This window comes from Malaclemys terrapin, chromosome 10 (assembly GCF_027887155.1).
Source record: "Malaclemys terrapin pileata isolate rMalTer1 chromosome 10, rMalTer1.hap1, whole genome shotgun sequence".
Lineage (NCBI taxonomy): Eukaryota > Metazoa > Chordata > Testudines > Emydidae > Malaclemys > Malaclemys terrapin.
This window is the reverse complement of record NC_071514.1, coordinates 49605562-49625023: the sequence shown is the minus strand read 5'-3', so window position 1 is coordinate 49625023 and position 19462 is coordinate 49605562. Positions and strand designations below refer to the sequence as shown.

Here is a 19462-nt window from a genome sequence, read left to right as displayed (position 1 = left end):
AGATGTTTGGAGAAAGGAGGTAATTGTCAGTTAAGCCAGTGAAACTTCTGCTAATTTATATGAATAATGTTGATTTCAGAACCATGGTACATTGTTATGTCACAAGTGTGCAAAATGTAGGTGAAGTCTCAGCTTTGGCAAACTTCGTTACTTTAACACCAATCAGTTGGTAGGGAATTGACAAGATCTTTAAACATAATAAGAAGAAAGCTATCCAAGTGACTCTGAGCATATCAGGCTTATTAAGGAGGCAGTATCAGGTCAACATAGGATGATTTAATTTTTAAACAATAAAAACTCTGGAGATCAATTTTTTAAATGATTTTTTAAAAAATTCACTGAAAGCAAGTGTATTTTCTAGATTTTTAAACGTTCTCCTGCAGTGATGTAACTCAGATATTTCAATGGTTGCCAGTTCCACAGTGTCAAAGTAAAACTGACTTGAAATAAGCTATAAGTAAAAATTACACTGACTAGACCAGGGGTCAGCAATCTTTCAGAAATGGTGTGCCAAGTCTTCATTTATTCACTCTAATTTAAGGTTTTGCGTGCCAGTAATACATTTTATCGTTTTTAGAAGGTTTCTTTCTATAAGTCTATAATATATAACTAAACTGTTGTATGTAAAGTAAATAAGGTTTTTAAAATGTTTAAGAAGCTTCATTTAAAATGAAATTAAAATGCAGAGCCCCCTGGACCGGTGGCCAGGACCCGGGCAGTATGAGTACCGCTGAAAATCAGCTCGCGTGCCGCCTTTGGAACGCATGCTGCAGGTTGCCTACCCCTGTACTAGACTACATTCAGTATCTGGATTGAGGATGATGCAAACAATTAGTGTTTAAAATTTGTAGATTTAATCATCTAAAATATTAAAAGATGTTCTTACCTTTTATTTATTACCAACAAATATTTTAATCTGTCAGATTCTCCTTAAAGAGACAGATTGATTTAACTCAAGATTACTCAAATCAATATTTTGCTACTTAACTTTTCTTAGGATGGGAAAAAAAAATTATTAAAGTGAATGTTTAAAATTAAATATACACAAGTTAAGAGGGAAGGTACCGTACATCTGGGGTCAGGCTTGGGTTACAAGGGATTACAGATGTCAGTTGCAAGGGTGAAGAGATACCTACATATCACATAACCGGCAATAATTATCACAGGTAGAAGTCATATAATTCTTGAATCCTATTCAAGTGGTGAGAGAGTTTCATTAATTACTGTACATTTTATTCAGATTCTTCATATATTACAATTTAATGAAATCGGTTAATGTTATATTCATATAGATGGCAATTTGCTGAATTGGGGCCAAGACACAAAGCGTTTTACGGAGACTGTAAGCTACAGGAATCATATTGAAATGCAGCCATTTGCAGGGTAGAATGTGACAACCATTAAGCTGTAATAATATTACACAACACCTCTTCTAGGAAAAGAGAAGAATAACTTCTGTAGTTGAACATCTGAGGGGAGGTCTAAGAAGGCAGAATATGATCACCCACATTAGAATTTGGCCAGGATACCTGGGTTAAAATCTCCTCTTCTCTTTTAATAAAGTCTGCTGAAAAGGGTAGTGCTGCTATGCCATAGGTATCTGCTAATCATTCATCAATCTCCTTGTGCATTTCAGTTGACATCTTACTGCCAAATGGGCATAGAAAGCTGAGCCTCTTCAGTTGCTGGCCCAACCGTTTTAATTTTTGATGCAGAGTTTCAGTGGAAAAATCTTATTTTTGTCTGCAGTAACCTCTTCTCCTGGTGTAGAGAGAACATTCTTTTCAATTCAGTTTTAAGAAAGATAATGGAAGGAAAGTAGCCCAAATGACAAACAAATAAGAGGAAGCAGATAAAGATAATGCTATTAATGGAATAGAAAATGTGGCCGAACTAATTAATTACAAAGTTCTGTCCAGTTCTCCCCTAGTCAATTGACTGAAAACATGGCAATTTGAAGGCTATCCACATTCAGTGCATGGTTTTAGGATATACGATTTCTTCATTTGGTCTTATTTATACTGTTTAATAGTAGACGCTAACCCTAGAAAAGCCTCTAGTCCATGCCATTGCAAGTGCAGATAATCCTGACAGAGTAGTTGACAGAGCTTCCATCACTTCCCTTGGACTATTTTATACTGTAATAGATCTCACTCAGGAACCTCTTCTGAGAGTCAGCAAAAAATATCCTTTTCTTAATTTCATTCTGTTCTCCTACTTATACCCCTTTGATGCATGCTAAATAATTCTATCCCTTCTTGACATTCACAGTCTCTAAACACAATTGAGACAATTGTCTCCCCTTACACAATCTGTGTGTGATATTATTGACATAAACTGTGACCATATAGATCATTGTTGCAACCAGGCTCCTATGGTTGCATCAGTTCTTATACAGAGGAGGTGAAGTGGGGTGTCTATGGGAAGATTGTAGTTTGCTGGTTATGATTATGCTGTCTGTATGTGTGTATCATTTTTGTATTTGAAGATATGAATATTGGCTGTGTACTTGTTTGATTCTAAGTAGCCACAGTGAAGCATTTGGTCAGCTTCTTGAGAAAGGACTATTCTCAGTAAGTGCCCAATCAAGAAACACTTAACTGACAATGGACTTTGGGAGATGCCAATCCACATCTGAGCTTTCCTGGGAACGTTCGAACTAACATGTAAACAATGGCATCAGCCTGCAAAAAGCTGAATCATTCATAGATATGTGACTTGCCCAGGTGACTGCAAACTCCATCTTGTTGAGGGGATTTTACACAGGAGAACAAAGGGGTTTCCACCCACAAGAGAGACTACATAAGGCCCTGGAAACTGCTCCATTTGGTCTTCAGCTGACTCAAAAGATAGCCTTTCCACCCCAAAGAGATGCCTGAAAGAAACTGGAACAAAGGACAGTAACTACGGGGGTGTGAGTGATTGCTGGACCCAGACTAGGAAGGAATCTAATCTGTAAAAGAAGCTTATTGGAACATCTCTGAGGGTGAGATTTACCTGCATTTAGTTGCCTACTGTATTAGGCTTAGACTTGCTTGTTTTGTTTGATTTTGCTTGGTAATTTACCTTGTTGTGTCTGTTGTTACTTGGAACCACTTAAATTCTACTTTTTATATTTAATAAAATCACTTTTTACTTAATAATTAACCCAGAACAAGTAATTAATACCTGGGGGAGCAAACAGCTGTGCATCTCTCTCTTTCAGTGTTATAGAGGGCAAACAATTTATTAGTTTACCCTGTATAAGCTTTATACAGAGTAAAACAGATTTATTTGGGGTTTGGATCCTATTGGGAACTGAGTATATGGGTGCTAGAGACAGGAACACTTCTTAAGCTGTTTTCAGTTAAGTCTGCAGCTTTTGGGGGATGTGGTTCAGACCTGGGTCTGTGTTTGCAGCAGGCTAGCGTGTCTGGCTCAAGAAGACAGGTACTGAAGTCCCAAGCTGCCAGGGAAAACGGGCTCAGAGGTAGTCTCAGCACATCAGGTGGCAGTCCCAAGGGGGTCTCTGTGATCCAACCCATCACACTCTGCATAGTTTTTTAATCTTTTCTCCCTTCACCCACCCCCTTTATCAGTTTTATTATTTTCTAAATCCCATCTCTTTCTGTTGCTGAGATACCCAGAACTTAATACAGTACTCTAGGTGCAATCTTGTCAAATCTTTGTGAATCAGGATTATTGGCTCCATGACATGTTTCTGCATATTCAGCCCAGAATCACAGCTTTTTTGATGTCATGTGCCATAATAAGTTCCCTGCTAGTTTGCTGTCTGCTACCATCTATAGGTATCTCTTGGCATTACTGCTTTCCAGGTACTCCTCTTGCATTCAATACTCAGGTGGTTTGTGTTTCTTTCTGCATTTTGGGCTGTCACTCTTTTCTGGGTTGAATCTCGTTATGGTATGGACAGGGGAAAAAATTATGACTCTTCGCATTTTCCTGTCCTCACTGGCATCAAGCATTCCAGTTCTTTGGTGGTTAGGACACTGTCTTATACTACAGTTCCAGCTAGTTTCCTAGGTTGGAGTGTCAGGTTCTCCAGGGTTGCTGTGGCAGAAGGGAAGATTTGTGGCTGCTAGGAAGTGTCTGGGACTCCAAAGCCAGTCCCTACTATATCTTGGTGAACCCCCCGCCTCCTCCTTCTCCACCAAATCTACTTTGAATTGCCCCCAACTGCTGGATCCCATCCCCTTCCTTTCTCATGGAAGCAGTAGGAGGAGATGGGTAGTACAGAAAAGCAGCAGTTGTTGGGGGTTGGAGTTTCTGGCACAGTGGTGCCTCCTATGTGGTTATACGAAAGCTGTTCTGCCGTGGTTCTGTACTGATCCATACCCTGCTCGTGACCTCATCAGACTGGAGTTTGGAACAGCCCAAGTTCTGTGGCAGAATAAAATATGCCCTGTTGAATGTAGGACATGCAGTGGCAATGGACCATGGCTCATTAAGGAGCAGGGGGAAAACCTAGACTGTCACTTACAAAGGCTTCAAGTACCGGTTCCAGCACAGGTACTTGGCTGGGCACCACTGTATTGAAGAATTTTGTTTCAAATACACACAGATTTCATAGGCTTTGCAGACAGATTTGTGAGCAGGCACGCTTTGGACAGCCTTGACAATGTTACAACCCTTTACTAATGTTAATCACCTACAGACTGATGGTTCTGTTCAAACGTGTTATCCTTCCTGGAAAAGCCTCCTTAGCAATGATCTGCTTGGGGCTCTTTTGCCATCAGGGCTCTGCCCTAGAGTTTCCCAACCTAGGAATGTCACCACACTAGATTTGTAGGATGGGAGAAGAACCACCAGGAATCCACAAGGAGCCGGTAAAGATCTATGACTCTAGATCAGGGGTGGGCAAACTACGGCCTGTGGGCTGGATCTGGCCTGTCAGGGCTTTGGATCCAGCCCAAGGGATTGCCACCCCCGCATGGCACCACGGGCCCTGCGCCGCTCCTGGAAGCAGCCGGCACCATGTCCCTGCGGCGGGTGGGGGCAGAGGGCGCCGCACACTGCCCTCTCCTGCAGGCACCGCCCCCTGCAGCTCCCATTGGCCGAGAACGGGGAACTGCGGCCAATGGGAGCTTTGGGGGAGGTATCCGTAGGTGAGGGCAGCGCGTGGAACCCCCTGCCCTCCACCCCCCGCTCCCCTAGGGGCCGCAGGGATGTGGTGCTGGGAGCGGCACGGGGCCAGGGCAGGCAGGGAGCCTGCCTTAGCCCTGCTGCGCGCCGCTGCCACCCTGGAACCACTCAAGGTAAGCGGCGCTGGGCCGGAGCCCACACCCCAAACTCCTCCTGCACCACACACCCCAACCCCCTGTCCTGAGCCCCCTGCTGCACCCCTCCTGCACCCTAACCCCCTTCCCTGAGCCCCTTCCTGCACACCACACCCCCTCCCACACCCCACACTCTTTCCCGCACCCCACCCCCCTGCCCCAACCCTACATTCATGGCCCTGCATGCAATTTCCCCACCCAGATGTGGCCCTCGGGCCAAAGAGTGTGCCCACCCCTGCTCTAACATAAGAATGGCCATACTGGGTCAGACGAAAGGTCCATCCAGCCCAGTATCCTGTCTACCGACAGTGGCCAATACCAGGTGCCCCAGAAGGAGTGAACCTAACAGGTAATGATCAAGTGATCTCTCTCCTGCCATCCATCTCCACACCTTGACAAACAGAGGCTAGGGACACCATTCCTTACCGATCTTTGCTAATAGCCATTAATGGACTTAACCTCCATGAATTTATCTAGTTCTCTTTTAAACCCTATTATAGTAGCCTTCACAATCTCCTCAAGCAAGGAGTTCCACAGGTTGACTGTGCGCTGTGTGAAGAACAACTTCCTTTTATTTGTTTTAAACCTGCTGCCCATTAATTTCATTTGGTGGCCCCTAGTTCTTATATTATGGGAACAAGAAAATAACTTTTCCTTATTCACTTTCTCCACACCACTCATGATTTTATATACCTCTATCATATCCCCCCTTAGTCTCTTCTTTTCCAAGTTGAAAAGTCCTAGCCTCTTTAATCTCTCCTCATATGGGACCTGTTCCAAACCCCTATTCATTTTAGTTGCCCTTTTCTGAACCTTTTCTAATGCCAGTATATCTTTTTTGAGATGAGGAGACCACATCTGTATGCAGTATTCAAGATGTGTGTGTACCATGGATTTATATAAGAGCAATAAGATATTCTCTGTCCTATTCTCTATCCCTTTTAAAATTATTCCTAACATCTTGTTTGCTTTTTTGACTGCCGCTGCACACTGCGTGGACGTCTTCAGAGAACTATCTACGATGACTCCAAGATCTCTTTCCTGATTAGTCGTAGCTAAATTAGCCCCCATCATATTGTATGCATAGTTGGGGGCATTTTTTCCAATGTACATTACTTTACATTTATACACATTAAATTTCATTTGCCATTTTGTTGCCCAATCACTTAGTTTTGTGAGATCTTTTTGAAGTTCTTCCCAGTCTGCTTTGGTCTTAACTATCTTGAGCAATTTAGTATCATTTGCAAACTTTGCCACCTCACTGTTTACCCCTTTCTCCAGATCATTTATGAATAAGTTGAATAGGATTGATCCTAGGACTGACCCTTGGGGAACACCACTAGTTACCCCTTTCCATTCTGAAAATTTACCATTTATTCCTACCCTTTGTTCCCTGTCATTTAACCAGTTCTCAGTCCATGAAAGGATCTTCCCTCTTATCCCATGACAACTTAATTTACGTAAGAGCCTTTGGTGAGGGTCCTTATCAAAGGCTTTCTGGAAATCTACGTACACTATGTTCACTGGATCCCCCTTGTTCACATGTTTGACCCTTTCAAAGAACTCTAATAGATTAGTAAGACATGATTTCCCTTTACGGAAACCATGTTGACTTGCCTAACAATTTATGTTCTTCAGTGTGAGAGGATACCCCAACATCATCTGGAAGAAGGGTCCCACCTATGGGAAGGTTTCCCTCTGCTCTTGTTGACTGCTCTCCTTCCCTGAGCCTTCATCCTCCTTAGCAGTGCAAGGGCTGTCTGACTGGAGGTGGGACAAATCTACAGTGTCCCGGAAAGTCTCATCAATGTGCCTCTCTGCCTCCCTTAGCTCCTCCAATTCTGCCACCCTGGCGTCCAAAGCCCGTATGTGGTCTCTGAAGGCTAGGAGCTCCTTGCACCGAATGCATACACACGCCACCCGCCCGCAGGGCAGGTAATCATACATGCTACACTGAGTGCAATAAACAGGATAGCCACCACTCTGCTGCTGGGCTTCTGACTGCATTCTCTCCCACAGCTACCTAGGTTAATGATAGGGTTTTTGTTTAAATCAAGAAGTTTTGATTATTGTCTAGTTTAAAGGTTTTAAAAAATGGCAAGTGTAACTCGCCCCCTTCCCACTCCCCTTCCAAACTCCCTCTTGAAACTCCTTGTTAGTGGCCCCTGGTTGCAAAGCTCCCTGGTCGCTTGCTCACTGCTTTATAAAGCATCTGCTTGTCTAGATCCATCTGCTTGTCTCCTCGCTCAAAACAGCAGTGTGCTCCCACATCTGCCAGTGAAGTGCCAGGTAGCGATTTTTGATAGTCTCTTTGCTTTCCTCTTACTTTCTTCTTGCTCCCACACAGGCCCTTAGTGCATTCACCCATCAAAGCAGCTCATGTACAAAGACTCCAGCTCAAGCAATAGCCTGCTGGCTCCAGCTTCACTTCCCTTCTCTGCTCCTGCTGCATTTCATAGAATCATAAAATATCAGGGTTTGAAGGGACCTCAGGAGGTCATCGAGTCCAACCCCCTGCTCAAAGCAGGACTAATCCCCAACTAAATCATCCCAGCCAGGGCTTTGTCAAGCCTGACCATAAAAACCTCTAAGAAAGGAGATTCCACCACCTCCCTAGGTAACCCATTCCAGTGCTTCACCACCCTCTTAGTGAAAAAGTTTTTCCTAATATCCAACCTAAACCTCCCCCACTGCAACTTGAGACCATTACTCCTTGTTCTGTCATCTGCTACCACTGAGAACAGTCTAGATCCATCCTCTTTGGAACCCCCTTTCAGGTAGTTGAAAGCAGCTATCAAATCCCCCCTCATTCTTCTCTTCTGCAGACTAAATAATCCCAGTTCCCTCAGCCTCTCCGCATAAATCATGTGTTCAAGCCCCCTAATCATTTTTGTTGCCCTCTGCTGGACTTTTTCCAATTTTTCCACATCCTTGTAGTGTGGGGCCCAAAACTGGACACAGTACTCCAGATGAGGCCTCACCAATGCTGAATAGAGGGAATGATCATGTCCCTCGATCTGCTGGCAATGCTCCTACTTATACAGCCCAAAATGCCGTTAGCCTTCTTGGCAACAAGAGCACACTATTGACTCATATCCAGCTTCTCGTCCACTATAACCCCTAGGCCCTTTTCTGCAGAACTGCTGCCTAGCCACTCGGTCCCTAGTCTGTAGCAGTGCATGGGATTCTTCCGTCCTAAGTGCAGGACTCTGCACTTGTCCTTGTTGAACCTCATCAGATTTCTTTTGGCTCAGTCCTCTAATTTGTCTAGATCCCTCTGTATCCTATCCCTACCCTCCAGCGTATCTACCACTCCTCCCAGTTTAGTGTCATCTGCAAACTTGCTGAGGGTGCAATCCATGTTATTCTTCAGATCATTAATGAAGATATTGAAAACCCGCCCCAGGACTGACCCTTGGGGCACTCCGCTTTATACCGGCTGCAAACTAGATATGGAGCCATTGATCACTACTCGTTGAGTCCGATGATCTAGCCAGCTTTCTATCCACCTTATAGTCCGTTCATCCAGCCCATACTTCTTTAACTTGCTGGCAAGAATACTGTGGGAGACCGTATCAAAAGCTTTGCTAAAGTCAAGGAATAACACATCCACTGCTTTCCCCTCATCCACAGAGCCAGTTATCTCGTCATAGAAGGCAATTAGGTTAGTCAGGCATGACTTGCCCTTGGTGAATCCATGTGGACTGTTACTAATCACTTTCCTCTCCTCTAAGTGCTTCAAAATTGATTGCTTGAGGACCTGCTCCATGATTTTTCCAGGGACTGAGGAGAAGCTGACTGGCCTGTAGTTCCCTGGATCCTCCTTCTTCCCCTTTTTAAAGATGGGCACTACATTAGCCTTTTTCCAGGTATCTGGGACCTCCCCTGATCATCATGAGATTTCAAAGATAAAAGCCAATGGCTCTGCAATCACATCTGCCAACTATTTTAGCACCCTCGGATGCAGCACATCCGGCCCCATGGATTTGTGCTCATCCAGCTTTTCTAAATAGTCCCGAACCACTTCTTTCTCCACAGAGGGCTGGTCACCTCCTCCCCATGCTGTGCTGCCCAGTGCAGTAGTCTGGGAGCTGACTTTGTTCATGAAGACAGAGGCAAAAAAAGCATTCAGTATATTAGCTTTTTCCACATCCTCTGTCACTAGTTTGCCTCCCCCATTTAGTAAGGGGCCCACACTTTCTTTGCCCTTCTTCTTGTTGCTAACATACTTGTAGAAACTAGGGTTACCATATTTCCACAATCAAAAAAGAGGACACGGCGGGGGGGAGCCCCACCCCCCTCCACTCCCTCCCACTTCCCACCCCAGATTGCCTCCCTCAAAACCCCAACCCCACCCCTGCTTCTTGTCCCCTGACTGCCCCCTGCTGAGAACCCCCCACCCTTAGGACCCTACCTGTCCCCTGACTGCCCCGACCCTTATCCACTTGCATGGGTGGCAGGATTGTAGAAATTTTGGTGGAGCCCAGAACCCACCCCTCCCCACCTGCCTAAGGCTCTGGGAGGGGGGTTGAGGTCTGGGGTGCAAGTCCTGGGCTGGGGATTAGGGTGCAGGAGGGGTGCAGGCTCTGGGATAGAGTTTGGGTGCAGGCTCCGGGCTGGGGCAGGGGGTGGGTGTTCAGGAGGGGGTGAGGGGTGCAGGCTCTGGGATGGAGTTTGGGGGTGGGAGGCGGTGCAAAGGGAGGGGGTGCAGGCTTTGGGAGGGAGTTTGAGGGCAGGAGGGGGTGTGTGGGAAGGGAGAGGGGGTTTGGGAGGGAGTTTGGGGATAGGAGGGGATGCAGGTGTGAGGGCTGTGGGTCTGAGAATGAGGGGTTCATGATGCAGGAGGAGGCTCAGGGATGGAGCAGAGGATTAGGGTGTGGGGGGATGAGGGCTCTGGCTGGGGATGAGGGGTTCATGATGCAGGAGGAGGCTCAGGGCTGGGGCAGAGGATTAGGGTGTGGGGGGATGAGGGTTGGGGCTGAGGGGTTTGGGGCGTTGGAGAGGCTCAGGGCTAGGGTGGAAGGGCAGGGTAAGGGCAGCCAGCCTTGCCATTAGTGGATGGGGGGCGCTAGGACCCAGGGGCAGCAGACAGCAGTTGCTGCTGGCTCTGGCAGTACAAGCAGACAAGGGAGAGGCAGGCGAGGGGGGCACGCGGCGGGGGGACGCGCGGAGGGGGGGTGGCAGGTGGTGGCCAGGGACCCATCCAACACTCCCCTCCCCCCCTGCCCCCCGGACTCCCCTCCCCATTCTGGCTCCACGTGTTTGCAAAACACGCTGCCCGGTGGGTCGGTTTGTGTGTTACACAGGGCTGCAGACAGAGGGAGGGGGGAGCAGGGGAGGGCTCTGGCTGCTGGAGGCCAATAGGAGCGGCTCAATTGGCCCAGCTGCCCAATCAGCAGCTGCACTCTGCATGTTAGGGAGGGAGGCGAGGGAGAAAAAAAACCTGGACATTTTAATCTTGTTACCAATTCCTCCTGGACAGCTATTTAGAGATGCAAAAGCCAGACATGTCCGGGGAAATACGGATGGATGGTAACCCTAGTAGAAACCCTTCTTGTTACTCTTAACATTCCTTGCTAACTGCAACTCCAAGTCTGATTTGGCCTTCCTGATTTCACTCCTGCATGCATGAGCAGTATTTTTATACTCCTCCCTGGTCATTTGTCCAATCTTCCACTTCTTTTAAGCGTTTTAAGATCAGCAAGGATTTCACTGTTAAGCCAAGCTGGTCGCCTGTCATATTTAGAATCCTAGAATATCAGGGTTGGAAGGGACCTCAGAGGTCATCTAGTCCAACCCCCTGCTCAAAGGGGGACCAATCCCCAGACACATTTTTGCCCCAAATGGCCCCCTCAAGGATTGAACTCACAATCCTGGGTTTAGCAGGTCAATGCTCAAACCACTGAGCTAACCCTCCCCAGTATTCTTTCTACACATTGGGATGGTTTGTTCCTGCAACCTCAATAAGGATTCTTTAAAATACAGCCAGCTCTCTCTTGACGTTTTTACAAAAGCACATGGGACAGTGCTCACAAGCACTCCTATATACACCTCCTACATACACCTTTGGGGGCCTAATCCAAAGCTGAAGTCTCTGGGAGTTTCCCACTTGCTTCAGTCAGTTTTGGTTCAGGCCTTCAGTGAGCAAGGCCCCGGGGGAGGAAAATAAGAGAGCAAATAATACACAAGAGAAGGCTGAATGAAAAGGAAGGGAGAGAGGCAATTGGCAGGAAATAGACTAATTTCATGTGTTTGTGCCCTGGTTGTCCTCTAAGGCAAAGCACTACCACAATATAAATGTGCCAGAGAATGAGACAGAGTGAATCCATTGCAGCACTGGACTTCAGCAGTAAAGTGCACTGCACTGAAATGATCTCAAGCATCATGCGTCACCTTTCTTTGTCTAGGTCACAGTAAAATGGGATCATACTTCCCTTCCTCACAAAGATGTGGTGAGGGTTAATAGGGTGGATAAAAATCAATGATTTAAAAAAAAATGGATTTTTTTTATTTAAATCAGATTTTTCTGATAAAATGCTTTGAGGAAAAAACCTATCTAAAGATAGTTTTAATTAAGATACATTATAACTCAAAGATATCTCATCATGGAATAGGGATTATAAATTCTAATTCTATAATATGAGACAATATATTTATGTAATGTTTAAGAAAAATTTTGTAATTGAGTTCCGATAGTTCATGGATTAGGGACCCAATCTTATGGGGTTTCAGGGGCTTCTGTATATATTATATAGGTTAATATTTCTATCTACCCAATGGGACTCAGTGCTCAGTCTAGAAGATGCCATCAGAGTTGCTTAGTTTTGCAGTTCTCAAACTGGATTTGTGTCTCCAGAGATAATGTGCTTGTTAACAGCAAAAATGTTTTAAATAAATAAATAATATATAGAGGTGAGAAATAACAGACCTCAACTCTATTGTCCATTTGCAAATTTGTGTACACAGAGTTATTCCCTTACCTCTCTAAAAGTGCAAAGTTTCAAAAAGTTCAATGAATAGAAGATTGTTGGGGACAGAATAGATCTGGACAAGGAGAAGAAGTCTGGAGATAAATGTGAGAAGCAAGGGACATGTGCTTGTTTTGTTAAAATATTATATGTTTGCTGTTGAAGAAAAAAATCCAGACTACTTAATGTTGTTTTAATTAAATGTCTGTCTGGTGATGTTCTCCTAATACAGCATGGCAAGAAAATCCTCCAAATATTAATGATTAACCTGTTGAATTGGGATAGTTCACCTCCCAATGACTTCATAAATAGCTGCTTTAATTACCTTTGGTAAACAAAATAACCAAACAATCATTCATTTTCTGATACAGTATAGCTATAAAACTAATCAGAAAAGTTTTCAAAATAAATCACTGTTTAAAATGTATAGTTGTACCTTCTAAAAATGAAACCTACATCTTTCTATCTCTGAGTTGTGAAGAATATGTATGAAGGTTATAACAACGAACAAGAATGCACTTTTATGTAGAAAACCATGATTAAATCGAGTCTTCCTGACTAGTGATTTAAATCAAATCCACCCTGTTAATTAATGTTCATAAAGCTTTCTGGGGTCCTTGGTTGGAAGGTGATAGAGAAGTACAAAGTAGTATTACTTTGTTCTGGAACTCCTAGTAACTGATGAACTTCACTCTGCAATGGACCAGTATCATATAGTCGTCCCCCAAGAATAAGCTGGTGGAAACCCCAAAGCAGAAATTCACAGGAGAACTTAAACCTCTATTATTCATCCTTCCCGAATGTTGAAAGAAATTCTGCCTGTTTGAATGGAGGTGGGAACATGGCCCCACCCAATTCGACCACACACTGAAAATTGGTCTCAGAATTAGAAGAGAAGGATGGGACTGAGAACAGAGGGTGGCATAATCCACACTCTTAAGCAGTGTCTTTTTTTTCCCCCCAAAAATTGATATTTTTAATACAAAAAGCAGAAGAAGATTTCAAAATGAGAAAGCTTTTTTTTTTAAACTAAACCTTTACTAAGAATCTTTTAGAGAAGCTTTTACTTGTTTTTACCATACTGCTCTTTCAAACATAACTCCTTTCTTTTAAAAGTTGACATGGTTCCAAGATATCCAGATGAATATTCAAGTACGATCTAGAGCTATTTGTATCAGAGTTATTGTTATTCTAGCTAGCACTGATTGTATATTTGTAAACATGTTTGCCTTGAGTAGGCAAAGGTTTTTGCTTCCCTTTAATGGGGGAAAGAATAGCTTTCATGGGCAAGGTATCTAGCTTAGGCATTTCAAAATATTTTTAATGCAACTTATTGTTGAGAGTGAACTTGTCTGTAAATGTTAATTTCCTAAAACACTCTGATTCTTGGAGAGGGGAGTCGTTTGTTTTCTGGAACACTGATAATCTTTACTCTTATTTATTAACATTGCTGTATAGCATCATAGCTGTACATCGTGCTTTACTATGGAGAGGTAAAATGACTGTCCCTGGCGAATGTAACAAATCCAGTTGCTTTAGGCCACAATTGTAATTACTAGATAACTCATATATGTGTGCCCTCCCTGAGGAGTTGGGGCCTAGAACCCTGATCGCTCAGCTCTAGCTCATGTGGCAAAGATCTGTGTTTTTAAAGGAGCTCTTCTGATGCTAATAATAGGTGGTCTCTTTGTGGGACAGCCACTAGAGGGTGACTTGATCATACAAGTGTATGTATGAAAGCTCACGAACCCACAGGTCAGTGCATTACAGTAGATGCTTACAGTCCAGGTAATCTTCACCTTCCACTAAAATCACAGGGGAGAGGCTGGTATTAGGCAACACCTCACAATGGCTGCCTTTGAATCAGTAGGATGGTAGCATCTTCTTCATTACACAGTTAATGCAAATATAACTTGAGCTTGTGCAAATTGCAGAGACGTCTCTAGCCGGAACAGCTGTACTAGGGAAACTGCACATTGGAATGTGTTTAGAATCTACACTGGGCTGATTTTTGAATGTACTGGTTAAACGTGGATTAAGAACATGCTGTGGTTTGAAAATGGGATTAAAATATTTTAAACAAAAATCTGCATCTCTGAACTTGCTTGCAGTGGGAAGCATCTTCATAGCAACACAGAGCAACCTGAATTTCTTTGCCCTGAAGAGGATGGGAAATGGTCTGTCACAAGAAACTGCTAAACATTCTTTTCTTTCTCTTCCAGGAAAAAGTACGAGTCACCTAATGCCCAGATAAGGTCTTTACTCTTTTGTCTTTCTGCAAAAACATCCTCTGCAGCCATGGATGAATATAGCCGCTTTGTGGACTGGGACAAGATGGATGCCACAATCCAGACACAGGACTCAAAGGAGCTAATCTGCACAGATTTCCAGGAGTTCAAACAGCTTGCCCGACAGGGCTGTTGGGCCAAGAATCACTCTTTGAGAGCCAAAGTATACCTGAAGCTAATTGGCAACATCCCATGCCGCACAGTGACACCAGATGCAAACGTGTACCGGGATATTGTTGTGAAGATAATTGGCAAGCGTAACACTGGCACCCTCCCGTTGCCAGAATTTGTGGATAACAATCTGGTGCCCAATTACTGTTTGAATGCCGAGGGCATTGGGGCAGTCAGAAAGATAATCTGCTGCATTGCAAATCAGTTCCCTGACATATCATTCTGCCCAGCGCTGCCTTCTGTGGTGGCTCTGCTCCTCCACTACAGCAGGGATGAGGCAGAGTGCTTCGAGATGGTTTGTCGCATCCTTGCCTGCAATGACCCATCCAAGCGGCTCATTGATCAGACATTCCTGGCATTCGAGTCCTCCTGTATGACCTTTGGTGACCTGGTTAACAAGTACTGCCAGGCAGCACACAAGCTGATGGTGGCAGTGTCTGAGGACGTTCTGGAGGTGTACTCTGACTGGCAGAGGTGGCTCTTTGGAGAGCTGCCCTTGGTGTATGTTGCTCGGGTCTTCGATGTGTTCCTAGTGGAGGGCTACAAGGTGCTCTATCGGATTGCACTAGCCCTTCTCAAAGTCTTCCACAAAGTGAGAGCCGGGCAGCCCATGGAGTCGGACAATGTGCAGCAAGACATTCGAGCTTTTGTTAGGGACATTGCCAAGTCAGTGTCTCCTGAGAAGCTGCTGGAGAAAGCCTTTGCCATACGGCTTTTTTCCCGGAAGGAGATCCAGCTTCTGCATATGGCCAATGAGAAGGCCCTACAGCAGAAAGGCATCACAGTCAAACAGAAGAGGTAAGGCCCCCAGATGCTCTATTTACTTAGCCCTGCCCAACAAAACCAACAAGCTCTTTCTCTCTAGTGAGGGGGACAGCCAACTCTGCAAGGTCGGTTAGGAGCCTGAATGCTCTGATAGCACATCATGTTAACTTTATCCCAGAGGCGTCATTCTTCTGGGGACATGACTACATTTGGGGCTGCAGCTATGTAAACCTGGCTTCCATCTTTGTACTAAATTGTCTGAATGTTGCTGAAATTATAACAGGATGTATAATCTATCTGTTATGCCATTATTGAAATGAAGCAATTTTGACAGTTTGTTATCACAGGAGCAAACTTCTAACTATTGACATAGGCTAGGTCTACACTGGGGGGGGGCGCGACCTAAGATACTCAACTTCAGCTACGCATCTTAGGTCGATTTACCTGGCCGTGAGGACGACTGCCGCTCCCCCGCCAACTCCGCTTCCGCCTCTCGCCGCGGTGGAGTTCCGGAGTCGACGGCAGAGTCGGGGATTGATTTTTATCATGTCTACACTAGATGCGATAAATCAATCCCCGATAGATCGATCACTGACATACTCACAGTCAGATGTTCACTACAAATATTAAGACATGCACATTTTTCTGGCTTTTTTTTTAAGTTAAAACAAAGTGAACCAAAAAAAACCAGTCCTGAGAACAAAGCTATTTTGGGAGGGACAGCATCTAAACAAATGTGAAAATTCAATTTTTTCTGTTATTTTTATATAAACAGTGGTTTCAGTGTGTGTTCTGAAATTGCAGCATTGAACACCAATGTAATGTAACAGAAGCAAACAGTATCTGAAAGTGGGAATGTTCTGCTTAATAGTGCAGTTGAGCCATATTTAGTTTTTCTTTCTTTCAGTAGAGTTGAGAGTATTTAAACTGTAATGGACCTTTATTTACAAGTGATATTTGAAAAGGAGCTTTACAGTCAAAAAGCCTATTATAAAAAAATCCCAGGACACTTTGTAAGGTTCACAGGTAGAGTCTTAGTCTGTTCAGATGTGCACCTGTCTATCACTAATTACAAATGAGTGATTTGGAATAAACCAGTCACAGACAGAATGGCTATAGGCTGGGACAAAAGATGAACCTATAGAACATGCTTTCTCATCAGATACGGGAAAGAGTCAACCAGGAAACTTGCAAACTGATCAGATTATCTATCTAACCAGGCTAGACTATATGATATGCTGCTTCAGAATGGTGAAGAAATACAGAGCAGTACCAGCTTCCTTATCTGAGAAAGCGCCTCGTGCATATACAACAGGTGCAATAAAGAATTCCTGGGAGTACAGCTTCATGCCTCACTTTCCTAGGCAGCTATCTCAATGTTTGATATATTTATATTAAACCCAACAAGATAAGACTTGGGTAAGTGGTGTATGATATAAAAACATATTTAGATAAACTTTAAACAGATCCTGAAATTCTACAGTGACAGTAACACTTTTCTCCCAAGGCCAACTGTTTGGAGGAAATCTCTCTTAAATGCTGTTTTTTCCAAATCTAAAGGTTTGGAGAGTTCAGCAATAGCTTAACTACCCTTCTGTCCTTCACAAGGAAAATGCTCCATAGAAACCTGTGAGCATAGTATCTGGAATGTGTAATCCGGAGAGATGCTCTTCCACACTCTTCTTCTAAATTGTGGGATCAGGAGGTACACATAACTAATGTATCTTCTCACAGCCACTTATGTAGAACAATGAGCTTGAGTCGGTACCCTTGAAGAACCTGTATTTGTGATTACTGAAACATATTCTTGGAAAATAGAAAGGACGACAAACAAGAATTTGAAGAACAGCTCGCCAAAGACTCAAAGTAATAGCAAAAATTTTTTTAAGTACAACAGAAGCAGGAAGCCTGTTAAACAACCAGTGGGGCCACTGGACGATCAAGATGCTAAAAGAGCACTCAAGGACGATAAGGCCGTTGCGGAGAAACTAAATTAATTCTTTGCATTGGTCTTCATGGCAGAGGATGTGAGGGAGATTCCCAAATCTGAGCCATTCTTTTTAGGTGACATTAGAGGAGGTTTTGGAACAAATTGATAAATTAAACAGTAATAAGTCAACAGGACCAGATGGTATTCACCCAAGAGTTCTGAAGGAACTCAAATGTGAAATTGCAGAACTACTAACTGTAGTCTGTAACCTATCATTTAAATCAGCTTCTGTACCAAATGACAGGAATCCTGCTATTCAGGTAATATGATGCCAATTTTTAAAAAGGGCTCCAAAGGTGATCCTGGCAATTACAGGCCAGTAAACCTGACTTCAGTACTGGGCAAACTGGTTGAAACTATAGTAAAGAACAATATTGTCAGACGTATAGACGAACATAATTTGTTGGAGAAGAGTCAACATGGTTTTTGTAAAGGGAAATCATGCCTCACCAATCTACTAGAATTCTTTGATGGGGTCAACAAGCATGCGGACAAGGGGGATCCAGTGGATATAATGTACTTAGATTTTCAGAAAGCCTTTGACAAGGTCCCTCACCAAAGGCTCTAAAGCAAAGTAAGCGGTCATGGGATAAGAGGGAATCTCATGGATTGGTAACTGGTTAAAAGATAGGAAACAAAGGGTAGGAATAAATGGTCAGTTTTCAAAATGGAGAGGAGTAAATAGTGGTGTCCCCCAGATGTCTGTATTGGGACCAGTCCTATTCAACATTTTCATAAATGATCTGAAAAAGGGGCTAAGAAGTGAGGTGGCAAAATTTGCAGATAATACAAAACTACTCAAGATAGTTACATCCCAAAAGCTACAAAAGGATCTCTCAAAACTGGGTGACGGGGCAACAAAATGGCAGATGAAATTTAATGTTGATAAATGCAAAGTAATGCACGTTGGAAAACATAATCCCAACTATATATATAAAATGATGGAGTCTAAATTAGTTGTTACCACTCAAGAAAGAGATCTTGAAGTCATTGTGGATAGTTCTCTGAAAACATCCACTCAATGTGCAGCATCAGTCAAAAACCGAACAGAATGTTGGGAATCATTAAGAAAAGGATAGATAATAAGACAGAAAATATCATATTGACTCTCTCTAAATCCATGGTACGCCCACATATTGAATGTGGTCACCCCATCTCAAAAAAGATATATTGGAATTGGAAAGGGTTCAGAAAAGGGCAACAAAAATGATTGGGGGTATGGAACGGCTTCCATATGAGGAGAGATTAATAAGACTGGGACTCGTCTCTTTTCCAAACTGAAGACTCGGGGGGGGTGGGGAGGGAGAGGGGGTAAGGGTAGGGTATGATTGAGGTCTATAAAATCATGACTGGGGTAGAGAAAGTAAATAAGGAAGTGCTATATACGCCTTCTCGTAACACAAGAACTAGGGGTCACCCAATGAAATTAATAGGCAGCAGGTTTAAAACAAAAGGAAGTATTTTTTTCACACAATGCACAGTCAATCTGTGGAACTCTTTGCCAGAGGATGTTGTGAAGGCCAAGACTATAACAGAGTTCAAAAAATAACTAGATAAGTTCATGGAGGATAGGTCCATCAATGGCTATTAGCCAGGATGGGCAGGGATGGTGTCCCTAGCCTCTGTTTGCCAGAAGCTGGGAATGGGCGACGGGACGGATCACTTGATGATTACCTGTTCTTTTCATTCCCTCTGGGGCACTTGGCACTGGCCACTGTCGGAAGACAGGATTTACTGGGCTATATGGATCTTTGGTTTCACCCAGTATGGCCATTCTTATGTCATATGTTGGCCTATGAAATAACACCAGCCTTGATGGTGCTCTTATATGCAGCTATTCATCTCTTCATAAGGCGGATATTCCTCTCCAGCTGCTTGTTCCCAGAATCCTACATCCTGTTAACATCCTTTCTGTATTTCTCTTGCAGACCTTGATGTGTGGCCTTTTCATGTTGGTCAGACCTAAAGAATCAGAACCTTCCCTTGTCAGGCAATCTAAGCATA

General features: G+C 43.8%; 1 protein-coding gene across 2 annotated transcripts in view; it reads left to right on the top strand.

Annotated features, from left to right (window-relative positions):
• TBC1D24 (TBC1 domain family member 24) overlaps positions 1-19462 on the top strand; it is a 71334-nt gene that overhangs the window by 12028 nt on the left and 39844 nt on the right. For both annotated transcript variants that reach the window (XM_054042922.1, XM_054042921.1), the window contains exon 2: positions 14467-15501. In XM_054042922.1, coding sequence (XP_053898897.1) covers positions 14543-15501 — 959 coding nt within the window. In that variant the 5' untranslated portion in view covers positions 14467-14542. The remainder of the gene's footprint in view (positions 1-14466; positions 15502-19462) is intronic.